This window comes from Oncorhynchus mykiss, chromosome 5 (genome assembly GCF_057628025.1).
Source record: "Oncorhynchus mykiss isolate SJ-2025 chromosome 5, ASM5762802v1, whole genome shotgun sequence".
In the NCBI taxonomy this organism is placed as follows: domain Eukaryota; kingdom Metazoa; phylum Chordata; class Actinopteri; order Salmoniformes; family Salmonidae; genus Oncorhynchus; species Oncorhynchus mykiss.
The window spans coordinates 75,711,555-75,735,320 of record NC_143026.1 but is presented as its reverse complement, the minus strand read 5'-3'; the positions used below and the strand labels follow the sequence as shown (position 1 = coordinate 75,735,320).

The 23,766-nt window shown below is 45.0% G+C and overlaps 2 protein-coding genes across 2 annotated transcripts in view; one reads left to right on the top strand and one right to left on the bottom strand.

Moving 5' to 3' along the window:
• Positions 1–15,178, top strand: part of scfd2 (sec1 family domain containing 2) — a 197,781-nt gene extending 182,603 nt beyond the window's left edge. Inside the window, exons 7-9 of the mRNA XM_036978387.2 lie at positions 11,027–11,161; positions 13,316–13,435; positions 14,713–15,178. Coding sequence (XP_036834282.2) covers positions 11,027–11,161; positions 13,316–13,435; positions 14,713–14,805 — 348 coding nt within the window. The 3' untranslated portion in view covers positions 14,806–15,178. The remainder of the gene's footprint in view (positions 1–11,026; positions 11,162–13,315; positions 13,436–14,712) is intronic.
• A 576-nt stretch (positions 15,179–15,754) lies between these two features.
• Positions 15,755–18,009, bottom strand: LOC110524554 (ras-like protein family member 11B). Its single transcript, XM_021604328.3, has 3 exons — positions 17,742–18,009; positions 17,502–17,635; positions 15,755–16,982 (listed from the first exon to the last, which is right to left on the bottom strand). Exons 1-3 carry the CDS (start codon positions 17,851–17,853, stop codon positions 16,485–16,487), a joined length of 744 nt encoding a protein of 247 aa, XP_021460003.1. The 5' UTR covers positions 17,854–18,009; the 3' UTR covers positions 15,755–16,484.
• Positions 18,010–23,766: the final 5,757 nt, after the last annotated feature.

Here is a 23,766-nt window from a genome sequence, read left to right as displayed (position 1 = left end):
ACTGGAATGGCTTGAAGAGGAAACATCCGTGATCTCATTACTGCTATCCTGTCCATCTCAAGGTGAGTTAAGAGGGAAAATACTTTGACACCACAACAGTAGGAGACAATTCCAAGATCTATCAATTGAGTTGACCTGCACGCACACGCACACGAACACCATACTGAGAAGCCTAAAAAGGATATTTGTTTTGGTTGGAAGGTTGCAGTGGCATTGTTAGTCTTACATAAAGTAATACTTTTCTTCCGTTGCCATAGTAACCACTCTCTGAGGAGTCTGACGAGACTCTTGTCCTTCTGGGGGCTAAACGGAAGAAGGTCCACCTATTCAGCAGAAAGCACTCAGCAAACTAAGTGGGACTTAATCGCTCTCAACACCCAATACAAAGTTCTATCCATAGACTTGCGGACGGTGTTGGTTTAATTATTTCAGGGTTTAGAGCTAATCCTAGACCAGCTTTTGGAACTTGAAGCCAGCTAGAGACTTGTTATATCAACTGATAATCCAGGTCATTCAAAATCAAATAAAATGTATTTGTCACATACACATGGTTAGCAGATGTTAATGCGAGTGTAGCGAAATGCTTGTGCTTCTAGTTCCGACAATGCAGTAATAACCAACGAGTAATCTAACCTAACAATTCCAAAACTACTACCTTATACACACAAGTGTAAAGGGATAAAGAATATGTACATCAAGATATATGAATGAGTGATTGTACAGAACGGCATAGGCAAGATGCAGTAGATGGTATCGAGTACAGAATATACATATGAGTAATGTAGGGAATGTAAACAAAGTGGCATAGTTTAAAGTGGCTAGTGATACATGTATTACATAAATATGCAGTAGATGATATAGAGTACAGTATATACATATGAGAAGTCATGTAGGGTATGTAAACATTATATTAAGTATCATTGTTTAAAGTGGCTAGTGATATATTTGACATCAATTCCCATTATTAAAGTGGCTGGGGTTGAGTCAGTGTGTTGGCAGCAGCCACTCAATGTTAGTGGTGGCTGTTTAACAGTCTGATGGCCTTGAGATAGAAGCTGTTTTTCAGTCTCTCGGTCCCTACTTTGATGCACCTGTACTGACCTCGCCTTCTGGATGATAGCGTGGTGAACAGGCAGTGGCTCGGGTGGTTGTTGTCCTTGATGATCTTTTTGGCCTTCCTGTGACATCGGGTTGTGTAGGTGTCCTGGAGGGCGGGTAGTTTGCCCCCGGTGATGCGTTGTGCAGACCTCACTACCCTCTGGAGAGCCTTACAGTTGTGGGCGGAGCAGTTGCCGTACCAGGCGGTGATACAGCCCGCCAGGATGCTCTCGATTGTGCATCTGTAGAAGTTTGTGAGTGCTTTTGGTGACAAGTCGAATTTCTTCAGCCTCCTGAGGTTGAAGAGGCGCTGCTGCGCCTTCTTCACGACGCTGTCTGTCTGGGTGGACCAATTCAGTTTGTCCGTGATGTGTATGCCAATGAACTTAAAATGTACTACCCTCCACTACTGTCACATCGATGTGGACAGGGGGGTGCTCCCTCTGCTGTTTCCTGAAGTCCACAATCATCTCCTTTGTTTTGTTGACGTTGAGTGTGAGGTTATTTTCCTGACACCACACTCCGAGGGCCCTCACCTCCTCCCTGTAGGCCGTCTCGTCGTTGTTGGTAATCAAGCCTACCACTGTAGTGTCCTCCGCAAACTTGATGATTGAGTTGGAGGCGTGCATGGCCATGCAGTCGTGGGTAAACAGGGAGTACAGGAGAGGGCTCAGAACTCACCCTTGTGGGGCCCCAGTGTTGAGGATCAGCGGGGTGGAGATGTTGTTACCTACCCTCACCACCTGGGGGCGGCCTGTCAGGAAGTCCAGTACCCAGTTGCACAGGGCGGGGTCAAGACCCAGGGTCTCGAGCGGGTACTATGGTGTTAAAGGCTGAGCTGTAGTCGATGAACAGCATTCTCACATAGGTATTCCTCTTGTCCAGATGGGTTAGGGCAGTGTGCAGTGTGGTTGAGATTGCGTCGTCTGTGCACCTATTTGGGCGGTAAGCAAATTGGAGTGGGTCTAGGGTGTCAGGTAGGGTGGAGGTGATATGGTCCTTGACTAGTCTCTCAAAGCACTTCATGATCACGGAAGTGAGTGCTACGGGGCGGTAGTCGTTTAGCTCAGTTACCTTAGCTTTCTTGGGAACAGGGACAATTGTGTCCCTCTTGAAGCATGTGGGAACAGCAGACTGGGATATGGATTGATTGAATATGTCCGTAAACACACCAGCCAGCTGGTCTGCGCATGCTCTGAGGACGCGGCTGGGGATGCCGTCTGGGCCTGCAGCCTTGCGAGGGTTAACACGTTTAAATATTTTACTCACGTCGGCTGCAGTGAAGGAGGGTCGGCAGGTTTTGGTTGCGGGCCGTGTCAGTGGCACTGTATTGTCCTCAAAGCGAGCAAAAAAGTTATTTAGTCTGCCTGGGAGCAAGACATCCTGGTCTGTGACGGGGCTGGTTTTCTTTTTGTAGTCCATGATTGACTGTAGACCCTGCCACATACCTCTTGTGTCTGAGCCGTTGAATTGTGACTCTACTTTGTCTCTATACTGACGCTTAGCTTGTTTGATTGCCTTGCGGAGGGAATAGCTACACTGTTTGTATTCGGTCATGTTTCCGGTCACCTTGCCCTGGTTAAAAGCAGTGGTTCGCGCTTTCAGTTTCACGCGAATGCTGCCATCAATCCACGGCTTCTGGTTTGGGAATGTTTTAATCGCTATGGGAACGACATCGTCAATGCACTTTCTAATGAACTCTCTCACCGAATCAGCGTATTCGTCAATGTTGTTGTTGGAAGCAATGCGGAACATGTCCCAGTCCACGTGATCGAAGCAGTCTTGAAGCATGGAATCAGATTGGTCGGACCAGCGTTGAACAGACCTGAGCGCGGGAGCTTCTTGTTTTAGTTTCTGTCTGTAGGCAGGGAGCAGCAAAATGGAGTCGTGGTCAGCTTTTCCGAAAGGAGGACGGGGGAGGGCCTTATATGCGTTGCGGAAGTTAGAATAGCAATGATCCAAGGTTTTACCAGCCCTGGTTGCGCAATCGATATGATGATACAATTTAGGGAGTCTTGTTTTCAGATTAGCCTTGTTAAAATCACCAGCTACAATGAATGCAGGCTCAGGATATGTGGTTTCCAGTTTGCAAAGAGTCAAATAAAGTTAGTTTAGCCATCGATGTGTCTGCTTGGGGGGGAATATATACGGCTGTGATTATAATCGAAGAGAATTCCCTTGGTAGATATTGCGGTCGACATTTGATTGTGAGGAATTCTAAGTCAGGTGAACAGAAGGACTTGAGTTCCTATATGTTGTTGTGATCACACCACGTCTCGTTAATCATAAGGCATACGCCCCCGCCCCTCTTCTTACCAGAAAGATGTTTGTTTCTGTCGGTGCGTGAAGAAACCAGCTGGCTGCACCGATTCCGTTAGCGTCTCTCGAGTGAGCCATGTTTCTGTGACGCAAAGAACGTTACAGTCTCTGATGTCTCTCTGGAATGCTACCCTTGCTCGGATTTCATCAACCTTGTTGTCAAGAGACTGTTTCCGCTTTGCGAAAGTCATATTCCTGGCCGTACGGATGGTGAGTTGACGTTGCTCTTATATTCAGTAGTTCTTCCCGACTGTATGTAATGAAACCTAAGATTACCTGGGGTACCAATGTAAGAAATAACACGTAAAAAAACAAAATACTGCATAGTTTCCCAGGAACGCGAAGCGAGGCGGCCATCTCTGTCGGCGCCAGATGTAACCTTCATTATAAACTAGGTGGTTCGAGCCCTGAATTCTGATTGGCTGACAGCCATGGTATATCAGACTGTATACCACGGGTATGACAAAACATGTATTTTTACTGATTACGTTGGTAACCAGTTTATAATAGCAATAAGACACTTTGGGGATGTGTCGTGCCTAAGAACAGCCCTTAGCCGTTGTATATTGGCCATATACCACACCCCCGTACCTTATTGCTTAATTATACTGTTGTTGATAGTGTGGGTGTTTGCGTGAATCATTTGTTATCCTCCTCTTTAGTAGGTGAGTCCCAGGGGGAATGAATATCTATTAGTAACAGGGAAATTCATTCCAAATGTCATGGGAGGCCTGGGTGATAGCAGGATGACTAAAGATGAGGCTATAAAGGACTGTTTTGTCTTGTGGGTGGATGGGGAGATGAATGAATTGGTTTGTTTGTTTCATTTGAACGCATAGGCCAATGTGTTCAAACCTCTCTTTCTCTCTGTATGTGAATGCGTGTTTAGATGAGTTAGTCATGTGTTTACTCCCAAGTTTGTTTGTTTTGCTTGTTTGTGTTTGCTCACTGAGCTGACATGTATTTGCATGGGGAAGTTGAAGTGCTGGATGATGTTTTTTTTTTAAATAAAATGTTGCTTTTATATAACACAGTCAGTCTCCCCACACATGCCTAAAATGGCCGAGATGGCTGTCAGCATGAGGTAGAATCACTTCATTAGATGCTGATGGGGTGAATCTGGTTGACAGGTGTCAAAGGTGTGAGGATGCCATGGTTGAGATCAGAAGGGTGTGTCTATCTGGATATTACTGTATCACACCTGAGTCAAGCAGAGGAGGATGGAACTCTTTGCTCTGTGTTGATACTGGTTGCTAGGTGTCAATAAAATCTATCTCTTCAAGTATTGAGAGCACAGGTGTGTGTGTGTGTGTGTGTGTGTGTGTGTGTGTGTGTGTGTGTGCGTGTGTGCGTGTGTGCGTGCGTGCGTGCGTGCGTGCGTGCGTGCGTGTGCGCTTGCTTGCTCGCTTGCTTGCTCGCTTCCCTTTCTAGAAAGAAGCTAACATCCAGAACAATGTTCCCGAAGAAAAAAAAATCGACACAGAGCCAATTTCAGGTCTGCTGAGGGTAAACTCTAACTTTGAGAAAATTCTGTTCAACTTCTAGCGCACGTTTACTGTGAACACTGAGGCTGTACCTACTTTTAGTTTCAGTTTTATCTGAAACTTTTTTTAACGTTTTAACTTTATTGGCAATGTAGGCTGCGGTGGCTATTTGATCATAATGTAGGCCTACCAGAGTGGCCTTCCATCAAAAACAATGGAGAAAATACATGCCATAACATTTGAACATGGAAATTGCTCTTCTGTCATTCAGCCTACATGCAGCCAATGTGTGGTGTTCAATGTAGGCCATTCCATGAGACTTTTAAAAAAACATGCAGGGTTTTACATTAAGCTTTTTATCGAGTTGTCCTTCAGACTGAAAATGTTGTGTTTGATGCAAGAAACCACTTTACAAAATAAAATGCATTATTATTCCCATACCATTATTAGAGAGAATCAGACAAATTACGCTACACTCTGTCTATTGGCTACTTAGCTTGGCTTGCCTCTCTCAAAATACAACACTGCCGCTTTAAGACAAAAAAAAAGCTCTTTACCTGACTAGCTTTTTAAACATGTCTAGAAATGTACGCGTTTTCTGCTCTTATAGGAAGCAATCACTCCCCTATTTCTGACTACAAATTATCTATAACTGGGCTAATAACTCACTAAATAGCAAAGGATATGAACAAAATGTGCATATGTGACTACATGCAGCTCTCGCTTTGATCTCAAAACAAGCGTGTCTACTCATCTACTGCTCATGCTGTATACACAGTTCAGTTCAAAGTAAATGGCACAGATCCATATATGGCAATGGTCTGTTTGCATTTAGGCCTACTGCAGCTCTGATTTGTTTATGCCGCACAGGTCTGTGTAGTACGGGCTGAGTACTCTGATGCGCTTTCAACAAAATCTCTTGCATAGTTTTTGTTTTGGTAGGTTGCATTGAAAGTGGCTAATATTGCATTGATCACAATTGCCACGGCAAAGGGAAACGTTGATAGTGTTTACAGGGAAAACTTTAGAAGTGGTCACCAAATCATGTCAAAATAACTTTCTGTGTCAAAATACAAGCCGAGCTCTACCACTCAGATTTCTTTTTTACATGACTTAAAAAACAGAAGCTTATTAGGCTATGTTATGAGGGGAAAAGGGACCAAATTATTAGGGTGAAGCGCATGGGCTACTAACAGATTACTACACAACATACACTTAGTATTACTTTCTTAGCTTCTAGTATACATATCTCCCTGGCATATTACATAATTTTTGCACCAGCATAAAATACCATTTTAAATGGTGGGCAAATTTTGTCATCAAAGTCTGACTTTCTCTGGATTTGGTGCTTTCAAGAAAACTGTGAACTTGGGGGAAAAAACAATGTCGAATCATGACATCAGTGATCTTCAGGTCGGAGCTCTAGAAAGAGGCCAGGGTTCCCGTCTTGAAAAATATATTTTCCCGTGGTCTAAGGCACTGCATCGCAGTGCTAGATGTGTCACTACAGATCCTGGTTCGATCCCAGACTGTGTCACAGCCGGCCACGACCGGGAGACCCATGGGGTGGCACACAATTGGCCCAGTGTTGTCCGGGTTTGGCCAGCCGGGTTGTCCTTGTCCCATCGCGCTCTAGCGACTCCTGTGGCGGGCCAGGTGCAATGAACGCTGACACGGTCGCCAGGTGTACGGTGTTTCCATGCGGCTGACTTCCAGGTTAAGCGAGCATTGTCAAGAAGCAGTGCGGCTTGGCTGGGTCGCGTTTTGGAGGACGCACAGCTCTTGATGGAACAAGACTGTAACTACCAATTGGATATCACGAAATTGGGGAGAAAAAGGGGTAACATATATATCAATAATTTAAAAAATAAAATCTCAGTCTGAGATCGTTTTTTCCCCAGAGTTCCCAGTTCCGAGTTTCCAGTTGTTTTGAACGAGGCAGAAGTCATACTGTATTGACAGCATTGCCAATGTGGTCAACCTTTTCTGGCCCATAGTGTTGCATGTGAATGTTTATCCCTTTAAGCTTGGAAAAGAGACCCTTAAACCCAGACTTGGACCACACACCCACTCCACTGAATAGATAGCAGGCTAGTGATTGCTTTGCAACGCTTGCAGTTAGTCACTGATTCCTTCCAAAACACTCATTGTTGAATTTGCGATTTCCAACTTGTTGTGCAATGTTCATGGCCAATGAGCACCGATACTTTTTATCTCTAATTTCTGTTCATATGACGAGGATTGAAAAGGATTTGCCAGTAGATTGTCAACTTGATTTATGATGATGACTGCTTGTCTAGCTTGCTAGCTAAGATTTTGAAAGTATGATGTTGACATGATCAGTCCAATCAAAGCTACGGTTGATATAACGTGATTTGACGTCATTTTATCTGTGGCCAATGACCTTGAGCCTTCTTGGATGGGAACTTCTAATGTAACTCTATGGCAGCACCCAAGGGGCTTGAATTATTTTAGCTCTCCCTGTAGATTTTGCAGTGACGTAGTGCCCCCATGAGTAACAGAACACTGAACCAATCACAGCGCAACTAGAGAACATTACCAACCCCTTACGCTCCATATTTTCCGCTGGAGGCCGCACCACCACAGAAAGCACTGAGCTAGGCTGAAACACCAGCATTTTGGAGCTGCCTTATGCGGCTTTATTAACGCAATGTGTTTGCAAACTGATATGTGACATGTATTAATGCCAAAATAACCTGCAAAACAGGCAACAACAAAATATATATAAATATACAGTACCAATCAAAAGTTTGGACATACCTACTCATTCAAGGGTTTTTCTTTATTTTGACTTGTTTCTACATTGTAGAATAATAGTGAAGACATCAACACTGTGAAATAATACAAAAAGAAGTGTTAAACAAATCTAAATATATTTTATATTTGAGATTCTTCAAAGTAGCCACCCTTTGCCTTGATGACAACTTTGCACACTCATTGCATTCTCTCAACCTCTGCTGCAGAGGATACGTTTATTAGAGTTACCAGCCTCAGAAATTGCAGCCCAAATAAATGCTTCACAGAGTTCAAGTAACAGACAGGTGGGGCTCAAAACAGGTCTGTCACCTGCCCTGAATGATGGGTCACCACTGCAAGCTGTAGGAATGAGGTTTGTGCAGTATGCTATAGGCCCAATACATTATCGCTGCATATTGGCTTTGCTTGAATTGCCATGCCAATGCATTGTTGTTCAGGACATTTTTTAATGATTATATTTCAAAATATTTGATCACACCGTTGTTGTATTACTTGTGAGGCACAGCTGAGTGAGCATACATGTGCATAATTAGCTTTTTATTTTACTGTGCTGATGATGCCTGATTCTGATGGTCAGAATTAGGCACCACTCATAAAAACAGCAGCTTTTTAATGTATTCGTTGACAATCTCTAGTCATGGTTTTAAACGTTTTGAAATCTCACGCTGTAGATTTCTTATGCCTGCTAAAGTACTGCAGACACGGTAATCTGAGCCATCCGATTGGACAGTTGTAGGCCTGTAGTGCACTTGCTCTCTGGGCCCTCCGGGTAGGCAGAGTTTGTACATTGACACATGAAATGGTTCAAAATGGCAACAGTTCGTCTACACAGTGCACAGTGCAGCTGAATCGGGTGAACCTACTTTCAACAGACTGAGACTCTAATAGAAAAAAAACTAGGCTTATTGTTGGGTTTTTTATAGAAATGTCTGGCGATCGACTAGGAATGGTTTGGTTAATTCATGGTTAATTCAATTCAAGGGCTATATTGGCATGGGAAACATATGTTGACATTGCCAAGCAAGTGAAATCTCTTGCATCTCTCTGTGGGCTGATAGGTCTGCCCGGCAGTCTCGGCTACTGCGCTCTGTACCGGTGCATTTTCGAGGGAACCTTGCTCCAGACCCTTCTGAGCACTCTGCTATTTCGAGAATTCTCATAAAGCTCTGCCAAACCTTAACTGTGGCTGCATTGTTAACTCGGGATAATAAAATAATCTGGTTTACCTTGTAACCTAAAAATGGACTGCTTTATAGGCCCGGGTAGCTGGTCAGATTAAACCTTCAGTCAGCGAATTCCTCTCTTTAGTTCTTGCTCTCTTTCACTCTTTCTTTCTGTTGTCTCTGTCTCTCTACACACAATAGCATTGTATGGAGTTTGTCAAGTGCAATTGTAAAATATGACTGTGTTTTCTTTATAACCTTCAGAATGTGAACATTGATAACTTTATTTATAATAGTCTTTTCAAGGTGCCCTCCTTCATGCTCAGCACTCTAAGGTAGAACTTTTAAACTGAATACAGTAGCGCGTTAAAGTCACAGAGTGCTTTTAGTGTGAAAGGATAGAATGAGTACAGAATAAATATATTAGCCAAATGGCTAAGAAGGGTTGGTGAATGTGTGTGTATGTGTGTGTGTTAGAGGGGGAGTGATGACATATGCAGCTTGGGAAATGTACACCTCCTGGGTGTGTATCTGTAGAGGTGTAGTGTTCTGCCAGGGTTTATGGGAATGTCGTGCCTGTCTGGAGCGGTGGGGTATTTTTTAGAGCAGGTTGGGTCATGTCACGTTGACTATCCATCCATATTCACCTAGCTAACAGCCTGCCTGGCTGACTAATACTTGGCTGCAATCAGTATATGCGCCTCACAATAATCACCACGGTAGACTAATCACACAATAACAAGGCAATTTAAAACGAAATCATCAGCACACCCACACACACATAAACACTTATCATACAAACGCTTGTTTTCAACAATACCCTCCACAACACACTGGCTCATAACTGAAAACAAAGCTATTTTCATCCCCAGCAACAATAACCCCCTTATAAACAACTCAATACCCTCATCTCATCTGCATGGACCTTCTCAATAAGAGGCCTGCCCTACAGAGATGAGCTGTTTCTAACTCTGCTTCATAGTTATTCACATCACACCATCTCTCATTCATCCAGTGATGGAGGGGACTAGAGGATCACACCATCTCTCATTCATCCAGTGATGGAGGGGACTAGAGGATCACACCATCTCTCATTCATCCAGTGATGGAGGGGACTAGAGGATCACACCATCTCTCATTCATCCAGTGATGGAGGGGACTAGAGGATCACACCATCTCTCATTCATCCAGTGATGGAGGGGACTAGAGGATCACACCATCTCTCATTCATCCAGTGATGGAGGGGACAAGAGGATCACACCATCTCTCATTCATCCAGTGATGGAGGGGACTAGAGGATCGCACCATCTCTCATTCATCCAGTGATGGAGGGGACTAGAGGATCACACCATCTCTCATTCATCCAGTGATGGAGGGGACTAGAGGATCACACCATCTCATTCATCCAGTGATGGAGGGGACTAGAGGATCACACCATCTCTCATTCATCCAGTGATGGAGGGGACTAGAGGATCACACCATCTCTCATTCATCCAGTGATGGAGGGGACTAGAGGATCACACCATCTCTCATTCATCCAGTGATGGAGGGGACTAGAGGATCACACCATCTCTCATTCATCCAGTGATGGAGGGGACAAGAGGATCACACCATCTCTCATTCATCCAGTGATGGAGGGGACTAGAGGATCGCACCATCTCTCATTCATCCAGTGATGGAGGGGACTAGAGGATCACACCATCTCTCATTCATCCAGTGATGGAGGGGACTAGAGGATCACACCATCTCATTCATCCAGTGATGGAGGGGACTAGAGGATCACACCATCTCTCATTCATCCAGTGATGGAGGGGACTAGAGGATCACACCATCTCTCATTCATCCAGTGATGGAGGGGACTAGAGGATCACACCATCTCTCATTCATCCAGTGATGGAGGGGACTAGAGGATCACACCACTGTTAAGGGTTCTTCAAACACAAACTTTATTCCAATAACCCAGACAGACACTACTCACCCAGATACATACCTAGCACAGGGATGTAATACACACTCCCACTCATTATATAATCCCTGTGTTATATATGGCTCACCCTCCACTTTGTTGTCACTATGGCATAACTCACAAGTACAAAATAGGACAAAGCACAAAGAGAAACTAGTGATATTTGTAGAATATGTTTTGACTGGCCCTGTTCCTCTGTGTTCCTGTGTGTTCTCCAGGCGATGTACCGTCCGTTCCTCAGACAGGTTCTGGAGGAGATCTTCCACCCAGACAGACCTGAGTCTCCCGACATAGAACACATGTCTGGAGGCCTCACCGACATGCTCAAGACTGGCTTCAGTATGTTCATGAAGGTGAGAGACTGATCCAACCACACACACACACACATACACGCAGATGACACACACCCTCGTGAGAGGGTTATTTATGAAAGGGTAATATTAAAGGTTACTTTCTCTGAACCATAAAACCTCTAGTAAAAATATACACACCCTCCATACAGTAAATCACCCATATAAAACTCACTGACCACGGCACAGTATAACCTTTAACCATAAAACACATGGTTACACCCTTTAGTCTGTACCACAATATACCTTCACTGTCTAGCTCCCTGTCTTCACTGTCTAGCTCCATGTCTTCACTGTCTAGCTCCCTGTCTTCACTGTCTAGCTCCCTGTCTTCACTGTCTAGCTCCCTATCTTCACTGTCTAGCTCCCTGTCTTCACTGTCTAGCTCCCTGTCTTCACTGTCTAGCTCCCTGTCTTCACTGTCTAGCTCCCTGTCTTCACTGTCTAGCTCCCTGTCTTCACTGTCTAGCTCCCTATCTTCACTGTCTAGCTCCCTGTCTTCACTGTCTAGCTCCCTATCTTCACTGTCTAGCTCCCTGTCTTCACTGTCTAGCTCCCTGTCTTCACTGTCTAGCTCCCTGTCTTCACTGTCTAGCTCCCTGTCTTCACTGTCTAGCTCCCTGTCTTCACTGTCTAGCTCCCTGTCTTCACTGTCTAGCTCCCTATCTTCACTGTCTAGCTCCCTGTCTTCACTGTCTAGCTCCCTATCTTCACTGTCTAGCTCCCTGTCTTCACTGTCTAGCTCCCTGTCTCCACTGTCTAGCTCCCTGTCTCCACTGTCTAGCTCCCTATCTTCACTGTCTAGCTCCATGTCTTCACTGTCTAGCTCCCTATCTTCACTGTCTAGCTCCCTGTCTTCACTGTCTAGCTCCCTGTCTTCACTGTCTAGCTCCCTGTCTTCACTGTCTAGCTCCCTGTCTCCACTGTCTAGCTCCCTATCTTCACTGTCTAGCTCACTATCTTCACTGTCTAGCTCCCTGTCTCCACTGTCTAGCTCCCTATCTTCACTGTCTAGCTCCATGTCTTCACTGTCTAGCTCCCTATCTTCACTGTCTAGCTCCATGTCTTCACTGTCTAGCTCCCTATCTTCACTGTCTAGCTCCCTGTCTTCACTGTCTAGCTCCCTGTCTTCACTGTCTAGCTCCCTGTCTTCACTGTCTAGCTCCCTGTCTTCACTGTCTAGCTCCCTGTCTTCACTGTCTAGGGAACAACTCTCAAAAGACCCCATCTGTAGTTCTTTAGTGTGTCTGTCTAGGCGTAGGTATGTTGCTGTGTTTCTCCTCCTCCCTCCCTCCACTCCTCTCCCATCCCCTCCCCTCACTCTCTCATACACATGTACACCTTACACTTGGTTGGGGGGTGGATGTTCATATCTCTTTAAGGATGCACATGTTGATGCTGGTCTGCTGTTCTGTGTGTGTGCAGGTATAGCTAATGCACTCATACAGTACATACTGTATGAATACAAATGAGCACAAAGACCCATACCCATTTGACCTACTACATTGCACACACATGTTCAGTCTGACATCCACACACTTGTGCATATTGATCAATGTAAACACACACACATGCACGCGCACACATACACACACACTCTGACAGATAAAGGCTACCTATTGTAAGACACATGTTGAGCCAGCCCAGGCAGACAGTCCTGATGCACATGTCTGGCCATCCCGGACCAGTCCCGCCCCCCTGCAGCTTTGATTGTACGGTTATTATTCAAAGGCTGTAGTTGTGATCTCGGCGTCGCTCCCCAGCCAATAGAACACAGCCATTACCCGTAGGCCAACCAATCACACATAGCTGGCACACCAGACCCCCTGACTCACACTCATGTACAAATCTGTGTGTGTGTCTGGAATGAGTGTTGTTTAAAGCCTTCATGCTGAATAGTCCACTCTGACCACTGCACTCCAGCTGGGCAGTGACTCAGACCAGAAAGGGAAGAGACTGAAGGACAGCAGGGGAGAGAGACATAGGGAGAGACAGAGAGAAGGAGTCAGTTTATGCTGAACTGTAATCTGGCTCCACAGATTGTTTTTAGAGTTTCAGCTCACAAACCATAGCATAACCTTTAATTATGATATGGTTAACTTGTGGCAATGAAATTACATGAGCTAATTTTTATCCCAATCCCTAACCCCTCCCTAGGTGAGCCGTCCACACCCCAGCGACCACGCCCTGCTCTTTCTCTTCCTGGTGGGAGGAGTCACTCCCTCTGAGCTCCGCCTGATCCGCGAGGTAGTCTCCGCCCACAAGCCGGGCACACAGGTGAGAGACCACGGCCACTTGCTCTCGACTCACCTGGCAGAGCTTGCATCGAACAAACAGCGCAAAGAGGGGGGATTTGGAGAGCGAGGGTGAGGTGTAAAGAAATCAGAGGAGATACGAGAGGCCAGGTGCAGTCTTCGCTGCTGTGGTATGAATGTGTTTTTTAGGCTACAGCTTTCCAGGTTATGGCTCGATGGCATTACATAACACACTGTGATGGCTTTGCAAGGGTTTGTCATCTGTCTGAGTGACATCAAAAGAGGAGCCTGAGGATAAAACACAGGGAGGGGACGACCACAAAAATCTGGGTGCTGAGTTGAAGAAAGTCAAGCGTAGCTATATATTATATCACTCTCTCGCACGCACGCACACACACACACTGAGACATATTCTCAGGTGACAGACAATGGATAGTGCAGAAAGGAACTAATGTTATATACACACGTGTACATTCTTTGTGTGTGATGTGGTAATGCATCTGATTGTGTATTGTGTGTCTGCTACAACACATTCTGACTCAACCACACGCTAAACATCTGTGTGTGTTGTACGCTGTGTGTACATGGTTAATGAGCTGTAAGCCAGTGTACTGCAGTACAGTCTAATCCCTGGCTAGCTGTGTTAATGAAAGGCCTGAGCAGCATCAAAGGCTGATGTCATGAATACATCTCTAATCAGAACAACAGAAGAAAGAGAGAGGCTCTTACTGTAGGACCCTCATCCTGCAGCCAGCGGCCCACACACTCTCTGACCTCAACACGCACTCTAACCCCAACCCATTCAGCCTGCTCGATCTGTCTGTCTGCAGCTAGTAGTGTTCTGATAAAGGCTGGCTTCCAGGAACGTATAGGTCCTCTAAGGACTTGGTTATTAATTAACCCAGATTTAAAAGCAGTCAGAAAATGGTTTTGACTAATGAAACATATGATATTTGTTCAAATACAGTTCAAAGTGAATAGCCTGGGTTTGTCTAATGTAAGAACTGAGTCATTGGGTCATATACTGAATGTGGATGCAAGGCACAACTCGTCTTTATCTAAATACATTTGAATGATTTCTATGGGGTCAAATTAAATCAAATTGTATTAGTCACATGCGCCGAATTCACCTGTAGACCTTACAGTGAAATGCTTCAGTTCACATTCAGTATCTACTTATTTAAAGCAGGACGTCTACTCCAGTTGTCTGAACACAACCAACTGTTGTCTTTCTCTGTTGCTGATTTAGCAACGAGCTAGTCGGACTCTCCATGTCTGTCTGTCTGCTCTCTGTCCCAGGTGCTGGTCCTCTCCACCAGACTGCTGAGACCTACAGATGTCCCTGAGCTGCTCTTCACCACCCAAAGACTGGTGCCAGACATCGGTGTGTGAGCACAGAACAAGGACCACACACTCTCCACCGACACGTACCGCTTTCTGGAGGAGAAATTAGATCCTCCATTGAGGTTTTGTGGTTTGGTAATGGATTGGAGTCATTGGTGTGTGAGCAGAGCAGACCAGACATAAGATTAGATGATAGAAAGAGGATCTATTTTGGCTTTTTCAAAGGCATTCCTAAATGTTTAGTAAGATCTGTATCCCATCCCTTGTACGCCCTAAATCACATTAAGGTAATTAAGTGTTCATGGACTTATTCCAAACTGTACTGAATGTAAACTTGATTCTGTCTTGAAGTTCAACTTAAAGCAATGACATTCAAATCGAGTTGTTTGAATTAAATCTGAATACATTGAGTGAAATGAAACAATTGTGTTAGTTGTTCTGACTGTCCTATATAATGTGTGAGCTCATTACAGGTGAGAGAAGTAACGTGAGGAGTCTTGCTGGTTTTCAATATTCTGGCACAGTACAGAATTAAACCACTACATCGGGTTCTCAGAGAGAGAGCTACGGTGGAGGGCCTCTGGTAATGACAGGCCATGGTCTGTCCAACAGGGGTCAACAGTTGAGTTTTACACATCTCCATGTCACTAACTGCCCTGAAGCTTCTTCTTTTTTCATGTTCAGATGGGTGTTTCATGTTGACTGGAGCCTGATATTCTCAATCATAGGACAGTAGACCCCAGATCAAATCAGCATGAACTGTGAACCTCACTAGTGACAGGAACTTTCACATAACTGTAATAGCGTTGTGGTGTCATTGGTCACACCACCCAGGTTGAGGAACAGCACCTCTGAGGACAAGCCTGAACTGGTGTGGTGTAGTATGCTTCATTGTAGATAATGTCTACACACAGCCTTTCCTATAATACATGGTTCATACCTGGCTCGTATAAGTTGTTTGTATTTTACTCATGAGGTTATAAGACAAGAGTCATCATGAATGCAATCATTTTATTTTCAAAAGTATGACAAATAAGTCAACCATTTGGTTTTCTTAAAGTGCATTACAAATAACCACAACATCCCACCCAGCCCCATATCCATACCCTGCTGCCCCACAGTGATCCTGCCTTCCACTCATAGTTCACTACCATGATGTGCAGAATGATGGTTTTGGCTGTTGTACAAGGAATGCACTGGGGAACAGGAGTTTGACAGATGAGAAACTGAACAGTGAACGCACTCTGACTCAAGTGCATGGCTTGTCTGACAATGTCAGTGCTCTTTTAGCATTGCCATGCAGTGGCAGCCTGAGGAAAAAAAGATTTAAAAAACTGTAAATTGCCGCCAGCTAAAAATACTCTGCAGTGTCCGTCAAGGTCCTGTTACCAGGAGAAGATGTCAGTGTTCACACAATCTGGAGTGTGTCTGGGCTTCATTCAGCTCCTCTGTCCCTTCTGGTGAACTGACATACCAACACCTCCCAGCTGCTGTCCCTCATAGCAGACGTCTGCAGACTCAGTGAACAGTTTCACCCCACAGATCATGACCTCTGTCAGACAGTGTCCTCGGTCAGAGGTCAAACTTGAGCCTCCATTTTGTCTCTGCTGCTCGTCGCAGGTCAGGCTGCTCTATCCATACAGGATTGAGTCCCCAAACGAGACAGGAATCTTCTGTCCTCATTTCTCCTCATTCCATGTTGTGTAGTAGACGAAGCCAAGTACTTCTCACACAGAGGTGACCGTCCTGACTTTAGCCGACAGAGCCTGCTTGAAGCGCCTCTTCAGGTCCTGCATGTTGGGGGACTTGGGCCTGGGGATGAGGGGTGAGCGTCCCTTCTTTTCTGCTGCTCCAGTTGTGGTGTGGGAGGACAGGGAGGCTTGGGGCTGCTGCTTGGCCATGTGGCAGCACAGCCTGTGGAAGGCCCCATGCACCTGGCTGTAGTCCTCGCTGGCTGACACCTCGTAGAAGGAGCAGCCCAGCGCCGCCGCCAGCAAGGGGCCCTGTTCGGCATCCACCCGCCTCATGTGCAGCAGGTCCGCCTTATTGGCCAGCAGGATGACAGGAGGCACGTTGGCCCCGCCCGCGCGGGCCACCAGCTGGTGCAACTGGCCAATCAGGTCGAAGCTATGGCGGTCAGTCACAGAGTAGACCAACACCACAGCATCTGCCCATTGGATGGAGCAAGTCACATGATCAGGGAGGCTGAGGCCGTTGCATGTCACCTGAGGAGAACATGGAGATCATGATTAGAGAACTGTTACATTGGAACTCATTTAGAACAGTGTTTAAAAATACATTAATAAAATCCAACCTGGACAGCCTCATAGCTAAGTGATTTAAATTCATGCCAGACCAAATATGTTCCCATCATTATGCAACAGGTATGTTTTAATAAATTGATTGCTGTATCATTTATCCCTGGCTCAGACATTCTCTGAATGGGAAATTAGAAGGCCAGACTAAAAAAAAAAAAAACTCTGCACTTTTAGTAAGAACAAAAACTGTGGGTTTGGACCAGTGCCCAGAGCAGGGAGGGAAGAACTCTGAACAGAAAGCGCAAACTTCACATAGCCTACTATGGTTTTGTGACTACAGTAGATACTGATTTATTCATCCAGAAAACCTCACACTGATCAGAGGCTCTGGTGGACTAGCCTAAATAAATGTTGGTCTGTGGGCACTCAAACGCAGTGGTCTCGAGCGCATTTGGAAACGTAGCAAAAAGCAAATAGTGAACTTACATCAACACCCGGCGTGTCCTGGACTTGGATGGCTGCCTGCTCTCCGTCCACTTGGACCTCTCTTGAATAAAGGTTTCCTGCGTTTCTCTCATAGTCGCCAATAAAGCGCCTTGTCAGGAATCTTACTACCAGAGCTGGAATAGAAGACCATAAGTTAATCATCATGTAGCCTATGCATTTATAACATCAGTTACTAAAATACAGTTGTCAACATTTAGTTGAACTGATTTGTCGATTTACCTGTTTTGCCAACTCCGCTGCCCCCAATCACCGCTATTTTAATGGTCCGGTTAGACGGACACTCAGGGGTCGCAAACTCCGCGATGGTTGACATGTTCTGTATCAGACGCATTTTGACTAATTCCTTGTTCAGTTTTCAAGACGATACTAAATCCAAATTGTTCAATAATGTCTCTGATGAAGCAAAAGTAATCGCTTTTATTAGTTCAAAACACAACAACCTCTCAATTGTTCACTTGAACCAACTGTGTGAATACTGTGCACTATGAAAGCACCGTGGCTTTTATAGTGCCAAAGAAATGCTTCTCGCTGATTGGCTACTGGCAACAGTACGCTCTCTCGGCTCCCTGCCGCCCCTCACGTGGATCCGCCAGCCTAACACAAGAAGAAAATGAATGCCCCGTGCTACAGTTTGGTCGGTTCGGATGAAATAACAAAACATCCTTTATTTGACAGAAAAGGTGTTGATAACTACTGTAGAGGGGCTGGGGCGATAGTAATTGTCCAGATATATGACATCTTATATGGCATGGAGCCAGGAACGCAAGAATTTCGCTACATCCACAACAACATCTGCTAAATATATGTGTGGACCAATAAACATTTGTTTAGATTTTTACATATAACACGTGAAATGGTGAATGATACTGTATGATAATTATTGATCCTAAATATTAACCTAAAAAATCCCAAAAAGTAATTTAGGCATTAAAGGAGCATGTACATATGATTGGACCACGTGCACATCTGCAGGAGAGTCTCTAAAACACGTCACAGCACAATAGGCATCACAGCAAAGTAAAAATGTATTTCCTGTTTAGCGATGCATTGACTGTAATTGTATAAGACATGCACAAAAACATCCAGGTAATTTGTGTCTGTCAGTCTGCATGTGCAAAAGTACTGGGAAGATGATAGCTGTCAGTTGTTCAGTGGCAGCAATTCCTGGTATTTAGCCAGTTCCTATGTACTTCTTGGACTGTTGTGGTGAAATAGATCCATGCTTATGGTGGTGGGTGTGGAAAACGCACCAGTCATTTCAACAGAAGTGTGGAGAAACACCAGAAACAGCCCGGTGTTATCTGCAGTGATGGACATCATCAAAGATAAAGCTGCAGGGGATGCTCCGGAACTGAAACCCTACCTCTCCAGGAGAACTGAGCTGTCAGTACAGTCCGGTTGTCTGCTGTGCGGGAGGAGAGTTATCATTCCGTCTTTGCTGGGGAAACCAGTGTTGCAACATCTACACTCAGGTCAATGTGGAATGGTTCACATGAAGGAAATCACACAAAGCTACTTTTGGTGGCCTGGATTGGATGGAAGCATTGAGGAGAAGCAAAAACGTGTTCCTCATCTCAGAAGGTTTGCAATGTACTTCAACTTGCACTTCTTCATCTGTGGGATTGGCTGGGGGAGGTGTGGCAACGCATACACGTCCACTTAGCAGGTCCATTCAAATACAGAATGTTTCTCATGGTTGTCTATGCTCATAGCAGGTGGCCAGAGATTGCCATCATGAAGTCTACTACTGCAGAGAAGACAATCAAGAAGCTTGGGTAAGTGTTTATTCGGATCAGATCGCCACTCCTACTCCAAATGGACCGCAGCTAGTGTCCCAAGAAATGGCCACATTCCTACCGGTGAATGGGCTATAGCACATCAGTTCAGCACCGTAATATCCATCTTCATGAAACATGCCTTAAAAGTGTCTCAGGGTCAAGGGACACTGCACCAATACTTGAACAGCTTCCTGCTACTCATGAAGAGAGAGCTATGCACAAGTTTTGACCTACTCAAATTTCTGAACGCAAAGGAGACAGTACAACGTCAACAGGCGAGTCAAGTCAAATGTTGTGAACTGAGAGCAAAGGACAGAGCTTTCAATCCTGGAGAAACTGTTTTAGCTAGGAACTACCTCAAGACCCAAGTGGGTTCCTGCTACAGTCATTGCTCAGACTGGTCCTGTGTCCTTCACTGTTCAGACTGCAGAGGACATCATCTGTAAAAGGCACACAGATCAGTTACTGTTGAGTAACACCACAAGTCGTGAGTGGTCCAGAACTGTTACTGGGTGACACCCTGACCCAGTAGTCATCACCTAGGGGCTCACAGTCACCTTCTCAGGACAGTTGTTCATAATGGGGACAAATGTGCTCGTGTTTGTGTCTGCAGCATATCCCGCAGCAGAACTGTAATTGCCTGTGTACTGAGAGAGCAGCGTTTCAAAAGAAAGCATTTAGTCTTTATTGTGTCAAATAAGTTCAAATACGGCTGTTGAAAACCTACTTCTCTTTTTCAACCTATCCCTTCTCTTTGTCCCACTTTCTTATGTCTCCCTCTCTCTGCCCCCCATCTTTCATCCGTGTTCATGTGTCTGCCTCCTGAGGTATGTTGGCAGCCAGTCGTAGTGTGATTATGGTCTGGTATGTATTTTTGATAAGAGCCCTGATGACAGGCGGGGACGCTGAAATGTGAAATTAACGGCTAGAATTAGTCAGCAGACAGGCCCCTGCTAGCTGCACAGCACGACACGCCACAAGCCCCCCACAGGCCACCTCACCGCATCACAACCAAGCTGCAGCCCCACCCAAGCCCCAGCCCCCAGTGTTTACCATGCCCATAATCAGTATGTTCAAGAGCCTCCTTTGTACTTGTGAATGAACTGCCACGATAACAGCTTCATAATTCTAGCTGCAGGATCTGTGTTGGTGATATAGTAGTCTCTGCACCCAGAACCAAATATTGTGTGCATGCTGGCCAGCTGTTACTCTAAGGGGTTTGTGACTGTGCCCTGACTACACCTAATAAATTATGTCATGATGGTGACACTGACTCTGTCCCCCCTGTACCCATACAGGTGACTAATGGTGACACGTCAGAGCCGTCATAGAGATGAGCTCGGCGGTCACCGTCATGTCCGAAGTGTGGCGTTAGCAGCTCTAGGTGCCTGTTAGCCTGTTGAAGGACCGGTGATGTCTACTTATTAGCGCGATAAAAGACTCAGGTGTCTGATACGCTGTGAGTCATTTATATAAAGAGTTTAAGGTGTCAGGTCATCCATCCTATGTCCTATTATTATATATTGTGTATTGTTGCACTAACAAAGTCAATTGATTGTGTTTTTATCAATGTGGGTCATACAACTTCCCATTCTTGGGTGCATGATACTGTAATACATACAACAAGATAGTAAATCAATTGATCCTCTTACCAAACTATAAGGATAGTTGTTGTTACTGTTTTAGAGAGATATACTGTAATGCCGGGATCGTCAATTAGATTGTTTTCTTGAATGAATGGTCAGGGGGCCAGAACATAATTACAAATAATGTGTAGACTGCAAATTGATGGCAAGAAGCCCAAACAGATTTAATATTTTACTTAAACATAAAAATGTCAAACCTTAGTTACATTTGTATACGATTGCATGGTTCTCTATTACACATGGGAATACTTGGGAACAGATTTCCAAAATTAAAATCACTTGCAGCTGATTTGCTGGTGTTTTTACTGCCTAATGTCCAACAATGGGGCGGCAGGACATACAGTCTTACATTCAACAATGGGGCGGCAGGACATACAGTCTTATGTCCAACAATGGGGCGGCAGGACATACAGCCTTATGTCCAACAATGGGGCGGCAGGACATACAGTCTTATGTCCAACAATGGGGCGGCAGGACATACAGCCTTATGTCCAACAATGGGGTGGCAGGACATATAGTCTTATGTCCAACAATGGGGCGGCAGGACATACAGTCTTATGTCCAACAATGAGGCGGCAGGACATACAGCCTTATGTCCAACAATGGGGTGGCAGGACATATAGTCTTATGTCCAACAATGGGGCGGAAGGACACACAGTCTTATGTCCAACAATGGGGCGGCAGGACATATAGTCTTATGTCTAACAATGGGGCCGCAGGTAGCCTAGTGGTTAGAGCGTTGGGCCAGTAACCAAAAGATTGCGAGATTGAATCCCTGAGCTGACAAGGTAAAAACGGTCTTTCTGCCCCTGAACAAGGCAGTTAACCCACTGTTCCTAGGCCTGCAGTGAAAATAAGAATGTGTTCTTAACTGACTTGCCTAGTTAAATAAAGGTTCAATTTTTTTTTATTTTTTTAAATGAAACATAGAGCAGACAATTATCCAGAGAGAATAAACAAATAACGGGACTAGAACAAGGAATAAACCAGGGATAGGGGTGTCACTCACACAGGGGTGGCAATAGAAGGCTAGAGGGGACAGAATGGGGGTGATCTATAGCTGGGGTGTGGACCCTTGGGGGGATGGAGCAGCAGGGGATTGACAGGGTAATTGGGCTGGTGGAGGGGGCAGGGAGTGATGTGGGGGTATTCTCAGAAGGATGTCCTTGTTGACACAAAGGTGAAGACTGATTTCCTGTGGTGGGTAATGGAAGTGCCCCACAAAGAGGAGAGGGCAGAGAGGAGAGGCATTCATTTAGGCCATAGACTGGGCCTCAGTACACAAATGCAGTGATCTGGGGGACAGGGACAGTCTGACATGATGTCATGCTTTGGGTCACACTTGTTAAGTGTGGATAATGTATGATTTGTGTATCACTATATGGATGTTGGTGATATGCAAATCATCAGATTTCATCCCTCTTAACCTAAACTTGCCCACTATCAACACTCAGTCATTTTGATAATTGCCTGTAACCCTGTCAATGCCTGGTCTCTGATAATATTGGGATGTGTGCCATCCTTAACGTTTTCGCCTCAAGATTCCTAAGCAAATGCAAAAAGCAGGGGGAATTTGGAAAACAGAAAAGAAGGGATAGCGCTATTCACTTATTTGTTTATATCTCTCACAAGTGCGTTAGCATTTGCAGTGACCAATATAAATTATTTTGACCCATTTGCCACAGCAGCTCTTTGCCTGGACAAAGGAAGAAAGATTTGTTTTTTCAAATTGAAATGTAAACATTCAAACATGTTGGTCCATTTGCATAGTCCTGAATGTCAACATAGAAACTGGGCGGATGAAGGTGCTGGTGTGATCTGTTGAGTCTGAATTACAATAGCCCCCTTCCTCTTAGGAATGTGCCCCAGGCTCTTACCGTGTGAAGTTAACTGTCATTGACTTCTTCAGAAAGGAGATGGAAAATATTTACATCAGGATTTCACATCGCTGTTATTGTTCCAGTTTACATTCCGAGCCTGATCTCTAGCGTAAGATTGGGTAATTGGTCTCTACTCGTGTGTGTGTGTGTGTGTGTGTGAGTGTGAGTGAGTGAGTTGAGAGAAAGAAAGCTCAATTACAACAGAAGGCATGGGTATGATATGCTTGTAAACATATGTGTACTTACTGTAAGACTTTAACCAGCAGTTTGGTCAGGGATTCGGTGTTAAGACCATTGAGATGTCAGGCTTCGGTACACTGACCACTATATCCCTGTCTTGCTACTAAACTGTCCTCAGGTGAACCGTGAGGTTAACACTGCCAAAAGTAGGACCTCGGGTCCAGTCGATAGTGTTGAGCACTGACCAAAAGGAAAGTTTTGCTTTGAGTGTAGTATACACTGCTCAAAAAAATAAAGGGAACACTTAAACAACACAATGTAACTCCAAGTCAATCACACTTCTGTGAAATCAAACTGTCCACTTAGGAAGCAACACTGATTGACAATACATTTCACATGCTGTGGTGCAAATGGAATAGACAACAGGTGGAAATTATAGGCAATTAGCAAGACACCCCCAATAAAGGAGTGGTTCTGCAGGTGGTGACCACAGACCACTTCTCAGTTCCTATGCTTCCTGGCTGATGTTTTGGTCACTTTTGAATGCTGGCGGTGCTTTCACTCTAGTGGTAGCATGAGACGGAGTCTACAACCCACACAAGTGGCTCAGGTAGTGCAGCTCATCCAGGATGGCACATCAATGCGAGCTGTGGCAAGAAGGTTTGCTGTGTCTGTCAGCGTAGTGTCCAGAGCATGGAGGCGCTACCAGGAGACAGGCCAGTACATCAGGAGACGTGGAGGAGTCCGTAGGAGGGCAACA

Coding starts and splice junctions, on each gene's coding strand:
- LOC110524554 (XM_021604328.3), bottom strand. CDS start 17,853: ATGCGTCTGATACAGAACATGTCAACCATCGCGGAGTTTGCGACCCCT. Junction 17,636..17,741: donor CAGCGGAGTTGGCAAAACAG/GTAAATCGACAA, acceptor CTTCTATTCCAG/CTCTGGTAGTAAGATTCCTG. Junction 16,983..17,501: donor AGGACACGCCGGGTGTTGAT/GTAAGTTCACTA, acceptor TGTTCTCCTCAG/GTGACATGCAACGGCCTCAG.